Below are 22821 nucleotides of genomic sequence, written 5' to 3'. Positions count from 1 at the left end.
TCCCATGCTGCATGCTTTTTGAGGCATTCTTTTATGCATATAGCTACAACGGAGGTTTATTAGTGTTGTAGCAGTTTTCATGACTGTGAAAGGGAACATCAACTGGCTTTTTAGTTCGAGCACAAGAAATTGATGGTCAAAGCAATGCTATGGGTCAGATTCTTTGTCACGTTCACCACAGTTGTACCATGAATGCAGAAAGCAATCACAAATTCACATCTCTTCTCCCCTCCCCGCTTCCTTGAGTGGGGAAAGAGAGAGCCTGGTTTTCAGATGTGGGGCTTAGCCTGTTCTCATCAGCTGCAATCACTGAGGACAGGCAGAAAACCCTCTTTGGTTTAAGGTTCATCATACCCTCAGACCTGATCTGGAGCGTTATGAAGCATGGCATGAAGAAATCTGTTCCTTCCAGCAGCTACGCTTAGCAAGCATCTAAATTGCTTTCTCAGGAGCTCTCACAGTCAGAGATTTACCCTGGGACTTTACTTAAAAGATTGGAGTCATCTGGATGGAGAACTGTGAGCAGATGCAGCAAGGAACAGCAGCACATGCTCAGAAACCCATTGCAGAGCTGCTCAGAGACACCAGAAGAGCCATGGAGGCATCTGGGAAAGGTTGTCAAGCATGATTTAGTCTCAGTTTTAAAAAGTCAGGCATGCATCGAAAGGCCTAATTTAGTTCATATTCATTTTCTTTTTAACTGTATCCTTCCAAGGCCACAAACCACATCTTGAGAATAAGTGCTCTTCAGGTCTCTAGAATGGCAAGATGCTAACGTTGCTGAGATAATAAAATGGAAATGACTACTAATAAAAAACATGAGAACATCATGGTGCTTTTGAAAACAAGCAATATATCATCTTTATTACATAAGTAGCCATCTCTCTTACTTGATGTCATACCTTAAAAATTTGTTAATCAATCGGCCATATGATGCTTATCTAGGTTATACTAAAAACCTAATGAATAATCTTGGAATTGTCAGCAGTTATCCTTAGGAAAGAATGTGGAATGTGGAGTTTGAGAAGCAAAAAAAAAAAGTAGTACTTTCTAGAGAGGGAAGAAAATTGGAAATGAAATGCCAGTCAGCTTACCTCTCCTTCTTGGAAAATACTGTTCTAAGGTACCAAAAAACTAATGTTATTCTCCTAAACAAAAACCAAAGGTCATTTAATAACTTGTGTATATATATATGCCAGAAACAAAGTAGAGCAACGTGAGTCATGTATCTTGATTTTGACAAGACTTTAATATTGCCTCATAAGTCACAGGAAAGTCTGGTCTGCTAGAAGTTACTAAGAATGCAATGGAAAACTGAAAAATTGAGAATAGTCATCAGCAGTTCATTGCTAAAATGAAATCATTTGTAAGATGTGCAAGATTCTCATCCCGACATGATGAGCCAGCCTGCAATCTTGGAGGCTATCCTAATTTTAGTCTACGGTGGTTACAAGGTAGGTATTTGGAAAAAGACAAATTCTGAGCAAAAGCATGAGCAATTTTGCAACCGAGGCTGTTGACAGAACCTTAAATAAGCTCTTTTAAAATGTCAGTCTTTTTCAGTATAAAGAACAGGTACCTTTAGTTGTAGTGCTCAGAATGCAGTAAATCCATTGCCACCACTTACTGAACTAAAGCCTCCCTGCATAGGAGGAAAATCTATTAATTTTTCACCTATATCTTTATGTTACACTGGAAATGATGTGCCTGCCCCCCCCCCCTTCTTCTTTATTCTATATTGCATACCAAAATCTGTCTTTATATGTTTCACAGAACAGCAGTTTAGTAGAAACTACACTATTTTATGCTATGCTGACACACAGTGAATCATACTTCCTGCTAGTCCTTATTGCAGAAATACATCTTTTGCTTGTTACTATTGAAGAATGTTTGCATGTATCTCAAGTTGTTTAAACTTCTTGGAGATCTACTGCAATCACAGTAGCTGGAGACAGCTATTTATCAGTAGTTCTTACAGTTCAATAACAAAGAGCATTTACACCATTGGTGACCACAACTGACTACTGGAAGGTTGTAGTTTGTTTTATTGAGGTCAAGGTGGTGGATTCTTATTTCAAAGAAACCAAAAATTGCCATGCAGCGACTGTGAAAGTGTGGTTTTCAAAGGTTTGAGATGTGAATTTGCAGAAGACTCAGAATGCTGTCTGTCCGTTTCGACTTCAGATCCTTATGACAAAAATTGTGGGCAATTTTTTCTTACTGCCTGAGAAACACAAAAAATACCTGCATTTAAAGGACATTAAGTACTCTGAGTAAGCATGTAATTATTAAATATTCACAGTGTACAACGTTTAATGTGCACAACATTGAATATGCCAAAGTATAATGCCATAATTATAGCTCCTGTAATAATTATGTTTTATTGTGGCTTCCTTACTGTTTTTATACTGACTTCCACAGTTGGTATAAGCTTTTAAGCAGATGCCTTAGTTTTGCCCTTTGCAGCTTCTAGGCAGATCGCTGCTGTGTTGATTCTGCAGTCGTTGTCAGCTATTCAACAATCTTATTTTTCTTTTACTGTTCTGGCAGAGATGAACCGCAAAGTTTTTAACCTTCCATTTTCCTGCTACTTATTTGGCTGCTGGAAGCCAAGTTTAAAGCTTAAATAGAAGAGCAGGCATATCCTCAACAGTAACACATTTTTCTTCTCCCTGGAGTTCTTGAAAGAACTATTTAAGGAGTGCAGTGCAGTTACAGTGGGCACACGAAAAAAGACTAAATTATGGTTTCTTTTAAAATTAGCAATAGCTTAGTTTCTGTAACTCAAACCTCCAAACAGAAACTTGTTTTGTAGGTCTAAAGTATAGTTTTGTATATGAGTATATATATATGTGTGTATACGTATATGAGAAATATAGATTTCTCATAATGGATACAGAATATAAAGATATCTAAATATCTATCTACATATAAAGATACATAGATGTCTGTGCATAGCTAGTTTATGGATAGATTGTATACAGAAAAGGATGAGAAGTGTGTGTGGGCCTGTCTGCAGGACATGGTGCTGGAAGCCCTCTGAGGGTTTGATGTGATTGCTGGAGGATAGGAATAGCAAGGGACAGTGGGGCTGCAGGGTCAGGGCTTTGTTTTGTGCGGTGGTGGGGAGATTTGGGGAGATAAAATGCCATTTGAAAGAGAAAAGGTTTTATTAGTTGTAATGCTCAGAGTAGCATGTTTGTCTTCTAGTACTGAGTACTTCCTTGCAAAACAGGCAGTATCTTTAATTCTGAAGTATAGTACAATGCCTCAGATGTTGTTTTAATGCAGACTGGTTGGGCTCTGCACCGTTTTACCCCAGGAGGTAAATTCAGTTTAATAATGAACGTGCATAATTTTGCATTTGTTGGCTCTACGTGCAAATGTTTGCAGAAAATAATGCAAATGTGGAGATGTTAGGCATGCAGAATTACAGTTGTGTTTCGGCCAATTTTGATGTCCTTTTTCTCTTGAAGTACATTCTTGTTTAAAAGCAATCTCAAGGACCTCTTTTAAATCTGCATTAAATAGATGAGATATGGTTTAAAGCAATAAAGCATTGAAATTCAAAGCTTGTTCATCCATCCAAAGATGTTCATCTATCCTCACAGGTCACCTTAGTGTTATCCTGGACGTCTTGCTGCAGGCTCCCATAAGGCTTCCCTGGCAGCTTGTTGTGGGACTGGGACACGCAGCATGGTTGGAGCAGTATGGGCTGCCCAGGGCTGGGAGAAGTGAGATAGTACCAGCAGTGTGGGGACTGCTTCTGTTCCTGCACAGGAACTGGTGTTCTTTCCTCACAGCCCTCTGCAACTGTCCCACTGCAATAAAGCCAGAGTGAGGAAGTAAGTTACATCCACGACCTTTTATGTGAAGCCATCTAAACAGAGGACACTGGGATTGTCTGTAGAGCATTATCATTAGGTCTTGAAATGGAGTTCTGTGATTGGAACAGTCCCTATCTTTATGTAGGCACTGCTGGCTTATTTGAAGCGCTGGGGAGCAGAATTGGGATTATCTACTTCAAAACCTCACGCTGTTGAATGAGCTGAAGGAGGAACTTCAGTACATCAGCTGGCAGAGGGATCAATCAGCAATCAGCCCTGACACATCTCCCGAGATCCATGTGCCCTCTCTTCTGCTCATTCCCATACACAGGCACTCAATTAAGGAGCCATGCCATGACTTTTTTTTCCCCCAGTGATTTCTCTAACTTTGCAGAGAGTGTATTGAGCTAATGTGTAGACTTAGGTATATTGAATAACTGAGGGCTTGCATTGCTGTGTAATTGTTTTAGCTTTAAGAAGTGTGATAGCTCTTGGTTCAGCTTCTGTTTTGGTTAAATATTAGCATTTCCACGATGTGTCCCAAAACAGTAGGCTACTATGTAAACTTGTCTCTGTCTATTGTGTAAAGTATCTTACCAACAAATGAGAAATTACCTGACCAAGTAGTACAAATCTGCAAGAAATATTCCATTGTTACTAAGTCAATGAGAATTGTTGATGGTGATAACTTTTCTGATTGTTTTATATGTTTTGGGAAGGATTGCAGAATAGCTAAACGCATGTTTTAGCTGTTAGTTTTGTATGCAAAGATTATAGGGATGAAATCAAGACATGGCCTGAGCATCCCATGTAATTGTCTTGTTGCATCTCCTATTCATTAGCTCTGCTCTCAACCTGGCTCTGAAGTTGGCACATCTTGCTCTCATGCTCTGACTGTCATACGACCCTTTTCTGCCATTCCTTTATGTCAAATTTTCATCTTGTGGAGAATAACCTGTTATCTCCTGCTTCCTTTGACAAAGTAGTCCACGAGGGTTTATTTGAGCGTTATTTCAGCTTGCCATCTTTTGAATGTAATGGCAGCACTAAGAACATGGAAGTTCAAAATATAAGTGTGAGTCTAATTAAAGGGATTGTGGGGTTGCATTTTTCTTTCTTGTTAGTATTCTGTTGATTCTGTTTTCTTTCTCTGTCTCCCTGTACCCTACACACTCAGCTTATAATAAAAGTTGGTTCTTGAATACAAAGAAGTGTATTAATACACCTGGGAAAAGCATGTACAGGAAGGAATTGCATTTTTTTCTCTCCAGCCCAGGTAAGCTATAATGGAATGTTTCACTGTCTTTACAGAAATAATCAAAGGATCCTTTCAACACCTACAAAGATTATTTAAGATGAAAATTAAGTAACTGGATTGTTTGCTTGTTTCCGACTGAAAAACAATCTTCTCTGTTAACTTTATACATCTGCAGCCAAGCGATAAGGGCGTTCTAATGTTTTCCTGCATCTATCTTTTGATTTTAATGTGTTGTAGGATTAGGGGATGGCTGATGCTGCTGTTACGAAAATGCGAGCGAGTAGAGATCCTCATTATGGAGTGAAGTGGATAAAAAGAGTCAGTAACTAAAGGTGATGGAACTGTTGTGCCTGCTGTCCATTATCTCGGTAATAGCACCTCTTCTCCAGATGAGGGGATTCTCAGGGAGCAGCGTTTTGCTGCGTTGCAGGAGCAAATCCCTAAAACCTCTGCAGCAGAAATGTCTGCAAGTAGGGAGATAAATATGTGAAGACAGATTGCAGTAAAGACTTTGGGGGCATCAGAGGCGTCCTGTTCTGGTCTAACTATTATGTAGAATTACTTGCATCGGCAAGATGTTGAGCATTCTGCTCACAGCACAAGGAATGTAAGCTGGGCTGGTAATTCGCGTGCGTGCTTCCCAGGATTTGTGAGTTCTTTCGCCATGTAACACATAGCTGAATATTTCTTCTGCACTGAAAATAAAAATGCTCTGCAAAGCATATTGTAGCCATAAAATCAAAGAAACAAAACTGCATCTACTGACAATTCGGGGTTTCATTTCCCTGCTCAGTAGGCGTAGTGTTTATGGATCATCCAGCAAATGTAAACAAGGCAGTCTCTCAGATGCATGCTCTGTATTGCTCATCCTTAGAGGGAAAGTGTGGTGCTTAGAGCTGCATGATAGGATGGAAGGGAGCTGAAGTTCTTTGCTTTCTATGTTACCTTTGGGACTATTTTAAAGTAGAAGTTGCTGTCGTTCTAGCAGAGGATTGGAAAGATTTACTGCTCAGGCTTTGGCCTTCTGACTTGCTTAAGCTTTACAATCAGAAGGCCTGAAGATATGTTGCTGCCCCACACAAGGAAACGTGTGTCATTAGCCTCAGAAGTCAAATAAGCAGCAAGCCACACACCTACATTGATTTCAGGTAATTTAAAAAGAAATGGATCTGATAAGTAACCTATCTTCCTGTTTTTGGCAGCACCACCCAAGTTGAAAGCAAAAAAAATCTATGTGGTCTGTTGCTCCTCGAATCATATGTTATTTACATTTTAGTTGGCTGCTGAAGTTTTCTTTATGAGTTTGAAAGTCGAGGGCTGTAACCTGGTTTCAAATACAAAAGAAATGGATCCCAGGAGGAAGCTATACTTCTAAAGGCTATCTTCCAGAACACTTTATTTTAAAAGATGTTAATGCATGCACTGGGGTTTCAGAGATTTTAGCACACAAGTGCTGTAGTACATTGTACGATTTAGTAAGAATAGAGGGCTGCTGAAAGCTTCCCTCTGTGCACACCTCCTTTTTCTTTATGCACAGGTATAATTATTATACACAGGTAAATGCTGTCTGGGTGTTTGAAGGAGGGCTGCTCAAATCATATGGTTTAGGTAGAGCTGCATATCTCTTCTCAGTCTCTTCTATGAAGCCTTCCATGACTTCCCACTTTTGAGAGTTCTGCAGCTCTGCTAAGCCACAACTCCGTATTTGTTTGCCTCATTTATTAGAAAATTATGTTTATTTTCTGAAATTTTTTCACATGCATTATTTTTGAAATTAGTAATGCGTAGCACAGACCTAACTCAGTAACTAACATGCTCATGATTGAACAGAATTTTCCAGTTGTTTATTTGGTCTGTTTCCTACAACACTGTCAAAAATTGGCAGAATTGCTTTGAGTACAAACCACAGCATAAAATGCCACCAGGACCTTATGCTATTTTCTGTATCTTTCTGTCCCAACGTTGACAGTGTTTGGCTCCATATGAATGCTTCACATATGGTTGTATGTATCCAACCTGGCCTTGCTTTTCTTTCACTGCATGTCTCACTTATGCTAGCAGTGGGCAGCCGCTTTCAAGGTTCTGACAAAGTTCTGTGTTTCTTTTCAGTTTTCTGTCTTTTATTGTCACAAACTTGAAGTGCTTCAGAATATTTGCATTAATAGCATTGAAATGTGTGTTTACCTGACTTGTAATGTCTGTATTATTTTCAGTAATAACCAGGATTCCATGGGGTCTGTGGTAGGCACATCTGTTACTACATGTAACTGCTTGGTACAAATTTGTAGATATAATAAGATGGGACTCTGTTGAAGGAAGCAGTACAAGACCATGAGTCACTAGAAGGCTGGTATTTGGAAAGCAGTGCTCACCTGTCCAGTTTGTATAATTCAGGAGATGTTAAAGCAGTTGAAAATGAGTAGGGAAGAAGATGTTTTGCCTAAAGTCAAAACAAAATGCCTTACTGCCAAACTGCAAAGCGAAGAGGAAAAGTAAAGAGCATTAAGATTTAGCACTTGCATAATCCTCTACATCTTTTGAGTGCTAGAGGTATTAACTATTTAAGCTTCTTGATAAATTTTTCAGCAAAAAGAAATACATATGTGTATTATCCTTCTTCTCTCTTGGCAGAACATGGAGACCAAAAGGCTAAATAACTGACTCAAGGCTACGTATCACTGGCAAAAACCTGGGTATACATGGCTCCCAGGCCTCTGCTCAATTCACAGTGTACAGCAAAAATATATATCTTTATGGCGTGCAAGTAAAAATGAGTACACAAGATCCCTATTTTGATGTAGACAGCAAACCTCTACGCTGTTGAACAATAAAATTGTGCTGTGAATTTGCAGCAATAACACAAATGCTGGTCTCAGCAAACTGCAGTACTGTACATAGATAGCAGTAGCTGTTGTATTGACTCAGGCCACTAAATCTTTAATTATCTTTCCTAGTAAAACTTGTCTAAATAAATTGTTCTGGTGCTGCCCAGTACCACTGCTTTGTGCAAGTTGCAGCAGCAGAAGTTCATGCTTGGGTCACATGCTACTTTTTACCATATCCAACCTGTTTCAACAAAGGTTTGGTACTGATAAGAGGAGAGCTAACACGTAGAAATAGTGATGGATGTTAGCTCTGGAGCTTGACATTCCCTGCTGTTCCACAAAACAAATGTGTAGTAAGTTATGGCTCTCCAAATTTTCCTATCCAATGAAACTCCCCAATGTATTTCAACATACTTGTATATTATTTGTTCATGTTTTTTTCTCACTTGTAAGACCAGTATGTGTGGCTGTTTCATCATTGCTGTTCTGCGGTGTTTCATGACTATAGACAGATTTTTGTGAAAGCATTGTATCAGCTCTGAGTATACTGGTGTGTTGTATGGGCATAGCTTCAACTGAGAAAACTGACCCAACGTTTTGGAGAGAAATCTACTTTGAGCTGAGATTTGAATTCTTATTTTTAAATGGTGTGGGTACTGCAGCTGCTGTGACACAGACTTTCGGGTCCCTGAGACTAGGTATGTTCATCCAGAAACAGCCATGTCAAATCTTATTTTCAGCTAACCAATGGGAGAAGAGAGAAAATTTTAAATTAGAGCAGTGTGGAATTAAGAATAGAATGGCAGAAATGGGAATAAAGTAATGCAAAAACATAAATAAACAGAGGCTGGAAGCATCTAAGTAGGCAAAGTTATGGCATGTCCAAATTTATCTGTTAAAGATGCTATATGGAGGTTGAAGTTTTCCTTCTGTCATTGTTGTGTAATCGATTACCTTTGCAGCACATTGCCCTGTGACAGAGCTGCGCCACTGCTAATTTGTTTTATGGTTAGTGCAGTTTGCAGTCATGCCTCATATTTGTATTTATTCAGTGGTACGCCTATGCTATGAAGATATACTGTTCTTCAGCAGGAAACTCTTTAATACCTGACTACAAACCATGATAGCACATACCATTATGCTGACATATTTTATCAGAAGTGAAGATGCAATTTAATAATAGAACTTCTCCATTCACAGGGAAGGAAAAAAAAAATAATCTGTGTTTTAAACAAAATAAATACAACACCTCGAATTATCAGTTCAGGAGAAATGTCATAGAGTGGAGCAATATTCATGTCTAGTTGTATCTGCAAATTGGTTTATAAAATCCCAAATGGTTACAAATAGTCTTTGTGCTTGCTGTCAATGGAGTCAGCCAGCTGTGTAGATCAACCACCTGTGATACTTTCTAACTGCAATGCTTTGTTTAAATTTTGCACTATTCCTCTTTCCAGTGGTTGCTAGCTATGACCATAGCAACAGATAGTGATGTGGAGTTCAGTGTGCTGATTACATGATATAACAAAGAAAGAAGATGATAGGTACTCTGTTTACACAGAAAAGTCTTGATTTCAGTAACAATTTTATATGAAGAGCCGTCTGGAGAAAATTGACTTACTTTGCTCCACGTTTTTGGTTTCTGTTGTGGACTGAGATGCATATTTTATCTTGAAAGTTGGGTTTTGCTTTAGCTAGAGAACTGCTGCTGCAGCTGGGGCAAACATTCATCAGCGTGGTTCAGCAAGATAACAACACCCAAGAGCTGTGATTGAAGCACACGTAGGTACATCTATCAGCTGCACTAAGCCTTGCCACTTAACATTTAATAATAGTAATTTTTAAAAACTGTCAAAAGAGTATGATAATAAGTAAGTTGTATTAAATAAGAATTAAAGCTGTTGAAAATCTGCGGGGAGAAAAAGAACGTTTAAAGATAAGCAGTGCACTTACAAATATTGCTCCTTGTTTGGGTGTTGTAATTGCTTGCTCCTGGGCTGGTAGCGTTCTCTTTCTGCAAACATCTCTTTCATGATCAGTTTTGTAGTGATTATCTGGGGCTTTGTTTTGTTTTATCTCTAGACCAGTAACTGTTTGATATGGGCATGATTTTAAATATAAGTTTGGGATGACTGATCTGAGAGTCCCTTCTGGGAACCTCCATCTCAAAAGAATAGAAATAAGATTTTCCGAGGGCAAACTGCTAAGATTTTTACGAGACTCAGATTTTGATAGTTCTGCTTAAATCAGAGGTACTTCTTCACAGCAGCCTTGTATGTAAGCACCAAGACACACTAAGACACATGACAGTATTTCTGTTTGCTAAATTTATGCTTCTTGAGTCCTCTCCTGTATACTGTGTTCTCAGGATTGCTGTTCAGGGCTTGATGTCAGCTTTTGGTTTTTCATTGTTTCCTTTTTAAAGGGGGTCAATCTGTTTTCGTGCGGTATTTTTTTATTTTGTTTGCATTCCTAAAGCTTCTGTCAAAGCCATCGTCCTGCCTTGTAGCTCAGCACTCAATTAGTCCTTTTCACATACGATATTTTGAACTTGTGCATTGCATGGCAAACTTCAATATTGTGACATGATTTCAATGCATGTCCATTTTTTGGAATTCTAACCATGTGTCCCAGAGCATTTGGGACTGTGGTTAAGTGAAATCTGTGTATAGTCAACAGGTACTGATGCAAATGTGAAACAAAGCCATGCCAGATACAGGCCGTGTAGGTTTCCCTGTGATGGCAGTGCCCAGTCTGGCAGGGCTTCACCCTGCATTCCGCTCACTGTACACAGGATGGGCTTTGCACAATGTGCCCATGAGACAACGTGGGGCACAATCTCAGCAGCCTTCCTAAACCAAGGTCTTGTTACCTCCAATACCAGTGCTACAGAACAGGGAAGGCAGGCTCAGAACATGAAATCCTGCTTTCTCTCTTGTTTTGTCCTGGAAATAGATGTACCAAAATCAAGCTGTCACACTTGTGCATTGCTGTCGGTAGCTGGGCTGCTTTCATTGCAGGGTGGTACTTAGGCTGTGCTGGGTCACCATGCCTGTTTTGTTGCTCTTGTTTAATCCAGATTTGCTTTTGGAACCAGTAAATCCCAGTCCCTTTCCAGAACTGCTTGCTGTGCATGGTCTAGTTAGAGAAGTGATGCTAAAAACTAACATTGATGGTAAAATGAATGCATTAATTTGTGTGGCTGTACTTAATATTCAGCAGCTGAGTAGGTATATATTTTTTTATTTTTAATGATTTGCAGTCATAATATAACTGAAACCTGAGTACTGTTCTATAAGCTTGGCATTCAGTCAGCTCTTACTGCTTTGTTGCTATGGACATGTTCTGTAGCAGACACGCTAATATTTTGTGCTGTGATTGAGACCTGAAAAACATGCACTGTTTGCATATATTTAAATGACTGCGATTAATAATTTCCCCTCAGAATTGGAAGACACACGAGTGGGGAAATGCTCACTGCTAAGCCATGCATGCACTGCCCTGACTCAGGGTTTCACTGCACAGCTGTGATTTAGCTGCAACATTCTGCCCTTTTTCAAAAGGGCATTTCCATTGGGGACGTCTCAGTAATTGCAGTGCCAGTGCTCCATCATCTCTCCCTTGCTTCTTAACATCACTGCTGCTGGGTGGGCTCTGCCTCCCGGAGAAAGATCGGCTCATGTTGTGCTATGGGAGCAAAAGTTTTATAAGGGCAGCAGAGGTCTTTCTGTAAACAATATCTGGTAACGAGGGATTTGATATTTGTTTTAGTTAGAGGAAAAGAGGCCTTGTGCAGGCCGTATTTGCTAAAATACTGCACCCTTGCTCAGGAGCAGATGGCTGCCTTCTAAGAGAAAACTTCACCAGGTCACCGTGCAATTGTCATTTGGGGATGTTTTTGTAATGCAGTGCTATCTATTTATTATGTAATCTGGTAGGCTAATACTGAACGCATTTCCAACTTCTCTGCATTATCTACTTGGAGAGTAGATTTTCATATTTTCCATTAATAATGGTTTGTAATATGAAATCCACCTATTTAAGATACTACAGAGTTCATTTTTGGTATTTTCATAAATGATCCAATTTTCAGAGCAAGAAAAATTTAACTGCAAACATATTGTCTTAAACACTTTAACAACGGCACTTCAGAAAATGATCATTATTTCTAAAGGCTCAGCCTGATGTTCACATAATTTCCAAAAGCTTTCCATCAAACTTCAGAGATATTTGCACCACAGTTTTTCCAAGTACTGGGCAATTCAGAAGTCTGCAATTAAGAAACCTGGAGCATTTCTAAATGCTTAATTCTGGCTGCAACAAATGGAAGTCTTGAAAAACTCAGGATGTTTCTATTTACGTCTTCAGATCCTTAGAACTGAATGGATAACATTACTGATCTCCATCATTCCTATGCTTTCCCACCTATGGTGTCAGGACATTTGGGCAAGCAGTCCATCATGGGCAGGGTTTGAAGCCTTCACTTTGAGATCCATCCATTGTAGTCTGTGGGTGCTGTTGTGGCATACTGGCATGGAAATACTGGCATGGCAGCCCCCATAGCTGCTCAACACACTGCACATCACTGTGTATGTATTGGCTCCTGTCCCCCACAGGCTTCCACTGAGCTCTGGAGGCTGTTAAAGCATCTTCTATCAAAACATATGATTTAAAACACTCCCTTCCTTATGTGTAAAGAACCCCAAGGGATCAGTCTGTTTCCTTTACTTGCTAGTAGTTCTGTCTTGAAAACACTAGATTAAGTTTGATATCACTTAAAAAAAAAAAAAAAGACCAACAATATTTATGTATTTCATCAAATCTGTACTGGGTATGAATTTCTGAGAGGTCCACTCCATCTGCTCTGTTGTCTTCCTCAAACGTGCCAGTGAGCTGAGCAGCCGGGATGTGATTTCCCTTCGAACATCAGTGTGGTGCTGTCATAACGTAGAAGTTATAACAGACAATGAAAACAAACAGTGAACCCAGGGGAATGCGTGAAGCCAATTTTAGGGCGCTCTGTGCTGCTGTTGTGCAAAATATGGTTGCAACCCTGATAAGGGCTGTGACATAAATCTTCAGATGGTTTGGAAACATTGGCATTAATGAGTCCTTAAAACGTGACTAATTGATTTTCCTGATGAGCACAGCTCTCAATCTAAATAGAACTCCAAGTCTTTGGCCTCTGCACAGCTGTGCCTTACCCTTGCCTGTCTTTAGGAGTTGTAACCAAAACCTTTGGCTTTTCTCAGAATTTTTAATTATCGACAACTCATGTTGGGGTTTTGAATCTAACACCTTTGAATCTTTCTGTGGAATCTGATGACCCCAAAGAATTGCCTTCTACTACTATTTTATCCTCTAATTATTTCTCTCTATGCAAATGAATAGAGAAGTTATGCTCGGTCCTTCTGCATGGATGTTTTTCATTTCAAATCTACTTAGGCTCACATAAACTTTGAAATGTGTATGCATTTCACCCACAACAAATGTTATTTTGCCCACAGATAGGGGTGGTATCAGTGTGCTTCTCACCTGCACTTGGAGATCAGTTTTAAAACATTCAGCTTCAGCTGCACCTTCTCCCAAAGCAGTCTGAAATGTGTTTCAGTATTTTCAAAGAACTCTTCTAGCGCTGCATCCTTCAGAATTAATGTAATTGCATTGTCTTTTAATATTCAATTATTAGCACTTCATTGGATTTTTATCTTTATTTGCTTTATCAAATGTCATATTAATTGCATTTTATATCCCCACTCCGTAAATCTATCACACTGCCTTTGATTTTCTAAGTCAATTAAGCAATTACAGGTTCATTGAATAAAGTAAAGAAATTGTACTGAGATATTTCTTACAGTTTAGTATAATAAAAATCATCATCAGTAAAGATACTACAAACAAGATCTTCAGCTGGTGTGCAGTGGCTGACTTCAATACCACCACCAGAGCTGAAAATACAGCCTCACATCTTCAGATCTTTTTCAGTCGGTGTCTACCAATAGCCTTATAGAAGTTCACTGTTCTTTGTATCCACATTAGGAAATTGAAGAGATAGGAGCAACAAACACAGTGTATGGACACTCTTCTCACTGTTATATCCTATGCCAGCTCCTGTATGTGAACATCAGTATACTATGCTTTAAAACACTTTTTCAAAGCCAAATAATTTTGACTTATTAATGTTAAAAATACCTTGCTGAAGCAGAAGGAAGACAGGCAGGGAAGCTCAGTGTTGGCTGGCTACCTCATTCCTGAGTGTCAGCCTTTAAATAGCTTCACCTGTTGATGAGGTTCCCAATAGCACCAGCATCATGCTGGTGTGTGCTGGGACTGTCAGCCCACATCCATGCGGGGTGAGGCTGTCTGCCTCTGCTTTTGTTTGCCATTTTATGTGTAACTCCTTAAAGGCATTTAAACTGTTTGCATTTTAGATGTTGTAGCTTTTTGCATGTCACCATAAACATTTTACGTGATCTAAACTGAGAAAAAAGCCTCAAAGCATTGCATATCTGAAGCGTTGTGAATGTGTTTGAAATGAGGTTATTTTGGATCTCCTAACATCTTGCCAACGAGTATCATGTGATTCTGTCAAGTCTGAAATACTGTACAGTTTCTGCACAGTGAATGCCATTCTTCTGGTTTCAGCACGGTCTCTTACTTTCCCAAACAGAGCCATAACGCTGGAGAATCAGCTGGTGATCCTTGCAACATCAGTGGTGGATGCAGGAGGCTACTATGTCCAGGCTGTCAATGAAAAGAATGGCGAGAACAAGACAAGCCCACTTATTCATCTCAGCATAGCGAGTAAGTACCCAAATACACGGAGACGTGCCGTGGTGCTGAGGTTACAGGATGAGTTCACAAAGCTCTGCCCTAATAGAGCCTTTCTAAGAAAGGATTCAGTCCTTGAAGGAGATCTTCTCCTGCTTGGTTTGGAACAGCTTGGGTGATCAGAGAGACCTCAGGGAGCGTGAGCCTGAGCAAAATCAGCCTTGGAGCCTTTTGTCTGGGGTTTTATATTGTGCCAGGCAGGTATGTGATGATGTTCCTTGCTGTTTATTGTGAAGTTGGGATCGTAATTTCTTTTTAATGCAGGCTTTGATAACGTATTGGTTTCCATTGTGCATAAGTAAACAAGTCACTCTTCTGAGTGCAGTTTTATTAATGAGTCTGTTCCCAGACTCTGACATTATTTTTACCTGGAGTTATCGTGGAGTCCCAGGGAACATGCATTTCATTGTTATAACTTATTATTTTACATTGCACAAATTGTATTAACACCTACCATTACAGAGGCATTCCAGAAGTGGGCTTTACAGCAAAGGGGAGGGAAACGCATTAGGGCAATGGGGTCAGAAAGGTTTCTGCACACCGTATATGAACATGCACATTCAGCAAAACTGTGCAGATGTAAAATATTGTTAAGCATCTGGTAAATGTTCGTGTAAAAACAATATTTTTACAATGTAGGAAGATTTGTTTCCTTTTGAGGGTATTAAGTAGAGGTGTTTTTAAGGTGGCTGTGAGGTAGGGAGCATGTTCCTCTGTTTGATTGTAGAGATAAGGAAGAAGTGATTGGTTAAATCATTTATGAGGCTGGCAGTGTTATAGACAGGCTGCTTTTTTCATTTATTCTTGTAGAGGATGTAGGATTCTCAGCTCCAGACCAATTAGCATGATAAGATGCCTTTTGATCTTGGAAATTATGAGGTTTGAGACAGCCCACGTGGCTATCTTCTTTAGAGGAACAAAACTTGGGAGCCTGGGTTTTTGGGAAGGAAGCCTCTCACTCTGGTGTTCATAGTATTCTTATGTTTGTCAGAAGCTCATAAAAATGTTACGTTCCTATGAAACAATTTCTAAAAAAATACTATTTTCTAATAAAATTCCTCATCAGATTTCAAGGAAAGTTGTTCTTAAGCAAGCAGTGGAGCCCTGCTGGTGGGTCCAGCAGCGCATTGTGCACAGAGTCACTGAGGGCAGAATTTACATGGTGTAACAGAGAGCAGGAGAAACAATCCCATGTTTTCTTCCAGATATGTTTATACAGTAAATGAACTTCTCATGGGTTTTGCACATTCTCCCGAACTGGAAATAATACTGCAAATCCACTTGTGTGAATTCTATCTGTGCCACGGCATGTAGATGGTAAACATTATTATTTCTGACAGTATAAAGAGGTTTGCTAACACTTCAGTAATTTCATTTTTAAAGCAAATTTGTATTGTTTTTATTATGTGACCAATAATGTACTTCCACTTTAATTTCATATCTTAATTAATGCTAGGATTAGTCTGTGATCACGCTTGTGTAACAAGTTCTATGCAAAGCAGAAGGTAGTACCAGCATGTGGAAAAGAAAACACTTCAAAATGCTTGCAGACTGGATACTATGAATGCTAAATCTATCTGGGATGTGAACAATGGGAAAGGGGCAAGATGGAATGTCAAATATGGATTTGGAAATATGGGGGTTGGACTCGATGATCTCTGGAGGTCCCTTCCAACCCCTACAATTCTGTGATTCTGTGATTTACTTGTTAGAATGAATCTTAGCCAAAGAGGAAAATATAAAACCTGAGAAGTGAATTTAATACATTGAAGCTGTATGTTTAATGCTGTGTGAGTTAAAGAAAGGCTTTGGCCTTTCTTACATTGTGGTGTTTGTAAAGAAAATTAGATTGACATGGTCATCATGAACTTTGGAAGGAAGTAAAGAAAGATAGAAGTGAATGAACTATTTCTGTCTATTAACAAAACAGTTGGGCAAAACTATGGTCCTGAGTGAGCATACAGGCAACACTTGCAGAAAGATGTTATATTTTAGGAAAGTAGTAAATAATTTCAGCAAGTAGTTGGAAACAGATTCTTAAAGAGACACCTGAGCCTGGAAGACATTACATTGAACTGTCTGAAGTTTATCAGATTTTAAAACTGATGGCACTTCATTTTCTGTTAGGACAGGTCTAAGATAATCAATAATAATAAGGGTGAAAAAAAAACAAACAACAACAGAACAGTTTCATTATATCAAGTGTAAAGTGGAATATCCAATTTCTGTGTGAGTACATTCATATATTAATTGAGTGCAACCTTGCGACATGACTCGGCGCACATTGCCACTTTTATTGAGGGCAGAAGGAAAAAACTATAGATAATTCCCTGGGTAGTCATCCACAGAGAACACTGTTAGAGATGCACAGCTTGTTATGCCAATGTCCTTCAAGGAAGGAATTAGACTCCAGCCTACATGAAAAGCACATCAACAGAATCAGTCTGACAGCAAAGTTGTCCTGCTCTGTTCCCAAACATGAGGCTGGCTCTAGGATGAAGGGATAGTCCTCAAGTAAGCAGAGCATGAGTTACAAGGTTTTATACTGCAGATCAGATTCAAAGCCTTGAACTGTGGCTGAAGGTAAATGGAGTTTGAACAATGCCTGGAAAATATACCAAACTATCCAGTGAAATCAAAATGATATCCAGAAGCCAGCACACTGGGGGTATATCTTGTAGAATGGAATGTCAGAAATTAGTCCTGAATTTGAAATTTCTTAAAATCAGTTGAACTGTATGCCAATGAAAATCTTGACTTTTCTTAACCACATGTCCTCATCACCTTTGTAAATAAGGAAACAATGCCAGGCAAGTCTGACAGCTAAGACTTTGGTAGCAATAATAGTAACAGTAATACTATTATATAGTAGCAAAACCCATTTTTTTTCTCAAGTCCAATGCATTATTTGCTCCCTGTGGAAAATTCTGTAAATTTTCTTCTGTGGAGGATTTCAACTTTATTTCTAGAACCTCCCAGCTTAACAAGATGTGATAGTTGACCTATCACTGATCCATTGCAGCCTTTTTTTCTTATTAGCACAGGTTGCTTTACAATAGAAAAGACTGGGAAACCCTTAATGTTCTTCCCTGCTTCCATCTATTCATCAGTAAGTTAGCTGATGTCTTGAAATGGTCCTTGATTCTTTAAGCACTTTTCTTTCTTGCCCATTCTTCTGTAGTTAGACATTGCAGCACAGATGGTCGGATCCCCTTCTCAAGACTTTGGCTTGTCAGAGGTGTACAACACGTCCGGTCTTACCAGCGTTGGCAGGGCACTTACAGGTGGAAATATTCATTGAACTAAGGCCATCATGAAACTCTTACTTCCTCGAGGGCCATAGTCATGGCCATCAAATAAACTTCTCAGAAACTTTTCACCAAGGTTTCTTTTTGTTGTTCTTGTAGTGTAGAATTTAAGAAACAATGACAACAGCCCCAAACCTAACTCTCCCCCTGCTATTTTTCCCTCAAAAAAAAACCCACTTTTCTATAGTCTATGCCATTTATCTATGAAGATGCTCTTTTTTTCTTTTTTTTTTTTTTGGTTTTGGAACTGCAAGGATTTCTGGTATGGAAGTCAATAACTCAAGAAGTGTTTAAAAAGAATTAATAGGGAGCTTTTTATTTCTGCAAGGAGCTGGCTGAGCTATTCGCTGCAATGCACGCAGCAAGTGTCCTTGTTATTTTATTGCAAGATGACGCAGCAAGACTCTGGTGTCACTTTAGAAGAAGTTTGAAAAGCCCTGCTGAGATTTTCCTATTATTAGCTACAATGCAGTGCTATAGATGTGAGCACCGCTGCCCCAGTCGTAGAAACTTTTAACAGTGTGCGCTGCTATTTTAGAGCTTTTTCCAAGTATTTTCTGAAGAATTTGAGCAAGTGTCCCCAAGCAGATGATTTAAATGGTGAGTTTGCAAAGGGTGGCTGTGTGTAAGCTGCTCTGACAGCTTCGATACTCCTGCTTCAAATGGTTTTGCAGCGCTAATCATCTGGAACTGCAATCTGGGGCCTTGCTTCTGGACCTTCTTATTAAGCTGTGAAATATTGAGATGCATGTCGCTTCAACAGATTTATTAGTAAATTAGGTGGTCTCTAGACCTATTCATAATACTGGGAGATGCAGAATGTTCTGCAGACTGACATCTTTTTTTTTTTTTTTTTTTTTTTTTTTTTCAATGCAGGCTTTGTAAAAACAGAAAACAAGATTGATGAATATTTTAAAAACCTTGCCAGCCAGCATTTCTGAGGAGTCAAAGACAATAAAGCCAATTATCATTTAACAAAGATAAATTTTTCCCTCGAGCATTGACAATGCTTTTTTTTTTGGGGGGGGGGGAGGGGGAGGAAAAAAAAAGAGGGAGTTGGGGACTAAACATTAATTTTCTGGCTTGGTTGCATTGCAATTAATTTGAAATAGTAGGGTGCCATATTCCACCCAGCTCCCCCTGTTGCTATGAAAAGACACTTCATTCTGCAATGGTAGGCGCTGACATGAGGCTAAACAGAATGTGTTTGTCTCTGGTTGAGGCCTATTTTGTTTTTCAATTTCATGTCTCAAAACAAAATTTTACAGAAGGAAAGAATTCAATTTCAGACTGTTATAAAGAAAAGTTCCCATGATTGCTCAAGATGTTTGGGTCATTTCCAGTGGCACTAAAAGTGAAATACTCCTTACATTGTTGGAGAAGAAGTAGAGAAAATAGTGCTGCTTCACCTGTCGATGCAGTTGATGCAATACCACTTTTGACATCCTTCTGTCAGGTTTGTTAAGATTAGTTCTCAGAAGTGTCTGAGCAGACATTTTCCCCTCCGGAAGAAAGCATTTCGCAAACATAATTTTTCATATTAACCATCAAGGTTTGCTCAAGTCAGCAGATGTTGAGGATCCTTCATGGCTATGTTTGAAACACGCTGCTGCGTCAATTTTTCATGGCTGGTTCCAGCTTTCAGGTGTCGGGAGAATTAAAGGAGTGGGCAGGAACCCCCAGAGAGCAGAGATTTCTGTTCTGAGGTCAAATTCAGGCAAAGTTCTATAAACTTGTCAAGCTCTTTTTAGTTCATGCTGAGGGGATTTATTTCACTTAGGCTCTGTGGTCAGTACCGTTGAGGTGGAACGGATGCCTCGATGTAGCGTTGCTTTCTGTGGGTTTTGTTGTTGGTTGGTTTTGTGTTTTTTTTGGGGGGGGGGGAATTTGGTGATGGGTGGGAAAGGAACAAGAGATGAAACAAAATTGCGTTTCTGTGCTGTAATTGTACTGCACATGCCTGAGGTTCTGATCAGATACAGGGGAAGTCTAACAGAACATGCATCAGCTCCCCAGCCGCTGGTTTGAATGCGTTCTTTGTAAGAATGACGCTTTTTTCCTCTTCTGTTTTCTGCACAGGCTTTGCTCTCTGTGGGCAGAGTTTCCAGGAAAGATATCCCAGCAATTGTCACATGTAATTTCATGAGTAAATGTGTGCCCTCGCTTTGTTACCCAGAAAGCTAATTTAAATGAGGCTGTTGAAGTGTTTGGGGTTTGAAATTGAATGTTAAGGATAAAATCTGTGCAAATGCCATCATTAATACCCTGGAAAAATGCTGTGGTTCTTGATGCTTTTTCTTCAGTACCTCCGATCTGCTCTCGTACTAAGGGACACATATTTATTTTTTTTTTAAGCAGAGATTTTTGTTTCTCATTATTTTGAAAATAGAATACAATTCAGCTGTGCTTTCGGGATGCATATATTTAAATCAAATACACTGAAGTATTATATCTGTAACAAAAAGGAGTACGTTGAGTTAATGTTAAAAGTTTATTGTTGTTTTTTATAACATTGGAACAAATTTTAAGTTAAGCTTTGTTCAGGACTAGGAGGTGTGTTCAAGGCTGATGTTCCCAATGGTTTGCCCTATTTATCTACTGAGAGAAGGACACTGTATTGCAGTGTAGAATCACATTGCATGCATTAGGAAGAAATAGAAGCTTATCGTATTTTAACAACATTCTAGGACTCCAAATTTCACTGCCAGATCTTTTCCATAGTTCTTTGCCCTTTCTCTCCTCGCAGGAAAACTTCACACTTCTAATGGTAGTGGTATAAAGGGAAACCTATGGTTAAAATCCTACATTGCTAACCTGCAGGAATAATAAAGATCAGATGAGGAACATCTGTGGCAGCTTGAACTTTGCTTTGGCTTTGCTCAAATGTTCTATCAGTGCTCTTTCTGATAAATAGCATAAAGGCTGATCTGTCTCCAGTTTCTTCCTCTTTCTTTGGACTATTTTTGATGACATTATTGGCACACATGATGCATGTTTTTATCTGCTACAACTCCCCTTCCAAGAGACTTGTTTCTGCTCTGCTAGTAGAACTTGGATTCTAGTTGATTTTCCTCAGAGTCCTTACAATATTTTAAATATATCAATCAACTGATGATGTCTTTTTGGAATGGAAAGGCAATAGAATAAATTTCCTGTATGGTTGTTTGTTGTTTTTTTTTTTTAGGGTTTTTTTTTTCAGTCTTACTACTGAAGAGAATGTGAACAGCCAAAATCAACATATAATATACTGACATGTCTGATACTTGCTTTTCATCATGTAGCTCAACAATTGTAGAAAGCTTTAAATGCATTCTTTATGGAAATAGTTCCTTCCTTTTCTAGCTAATGCCACTTACACAACATTTGTTATTACAGGGAATTGTCCCTTGCCTGTGGAGCTGGGAAAATGCACACCAGTGAGTGCATGTTCCTTTGGCATATGCACAGACATTAGGCATCCTGAGAAAATGTCACATGATAGAGTTTCTGAAATCTATCTCATTATTTTAACCAAACTTCCAGTTACACTTGTCTGTTTGCAAGGCTGGTTATTCTTTTTGTAAGAGATTGGGAATACACACACTCTCTCAAAATCCTGGGTTGTCTTCAAAACCCTTTATTTATATCTGACACATGCAATTAATCTCTCCCTATCTCTAATCACTTTTGCTATTACATTCATTGCAGTGATTTGTATCCTATCTCTGTCGCTGCTCTGTAATTGATATGTGGAGATAAGAGATTCTTAGAGGACACAAACAAGGAAAAAAGAAAATTGAATCTACCTTGCAATCATTTTATAAAAAGTGACATACATCAATTATACATGCTATCCAGGAAAATGCCATCCTGAACAAACTGTGATGATTTGTTAGAAGACCAACATAAGAGAAATGTCAGAAAACTTTTCTGGGCAGAAAGGTATTGCTAGTTCAGTTGTGTGCTCCTTAATGTCGCTGATTGACCTACAATTCTTTAAAATAATTCAATATTTACAAAGAAAATATTTTTCTTCAGAGCTTTTCTTCATAGTTAAGCTTGTCCTGGTGCTCCAGCATGGGATAAGATGGAAAAGAAGCTGTTGAAATCAATGTTAGTTTCATCTGGCAGAAAAAGATGGTGTTGGGCACTCGAGTGAGTCATCTTTCTGGGGTGAAAATGGTAAAAGTGATAGCATAGCCCAATTGCTACTTAACTGCCTTCTGCCACAAGACTAATTCTGTCTGGTTTCTTTGTTCTATTTCAGTGCAGTCAGGAAGGGAACTAATTTGCTGCTGTCTCTTGTTCAAATACTAATTAGTTCCTGTCCATACCTGTGAGCTTAAGTAATGCTTTTGGATCTTTGGAAATCTGTTCAGTGTATACTGACAGTGCTACTAAAATTACCTACTAGGAAATGGGCACGATAAATAAACATAAGTAGATGTCATAAATAACAGTAGTAGAAATCATTAAACAGCTGAAAGTAAAGCAGCATCCAATGCTGGTTCCCTTTGTGGGATGGTGGGGCTGGCAGAATATCCTTTCCCTAGGACTCTTCATTTCTTCACTATCAGGTATGGACAAGATAAATGCACTTTGTAAAAAACTTAGAGGAGAAAGAAATACAGCTATTTGTAGGCATTTGTAGAGGGCTTTGAGTTTCAGTGTATATAATTACTCTGAAGCTTTAAAAGGAATAGCTGAGACTCTGAGACTCTCAGAGTCAATTTATCCTTTCTGAGCATTACCTTTTGATCTCCTATGAATCCCCTTCAGTTGTGCTACATTCC

The 22821-nt window shown here is 39.0% G+C and overlaps 1 protein-coding gene across 6 annotated transcripts in view; it reads left to right on the top strand.

Moving 5' to 3' along the window:
• SDK1 (sidekick cell adhesion molecule 1) overlaps positions 1–22821 on the top strand; it is a 365693-nt gene that overhangs the window by 147500 nt on the left and 195372 nt on the right. For all 6 annotated transcript variants that reach the window (XM_048961334.1, XM_048961331.1, XM_048961335.1 and 3 more), the window contains one exon: positions 14581–14714. In XM_048961334.1, the coding sequence (XP_048817291.1) occupies positions 14581–14714 (134 nt within the window). The remainder of the gene's footprint in view (positions 1–14580; positions 14715–22821) is intronic.

The sequence above is a fragment of the Lagopus muta genome, chromosome 15 (genome assembly GCF_023343835.1).
Source record: "Lagopus muta isolate bLagMut1 chromosome 15, bLagMut1 primary, whole genome shotgun sequence".
Lineage (NCBI taxonomy): Eukaryota > Metazoa > Chordata > Aves > Galliformes > Phasianidae > Lagopus > Lagopus muta.
Note: the sequence above shows the minus strand (reverse complement) of the source record. Positions and strands in the feature narration are given on the sequence as shown.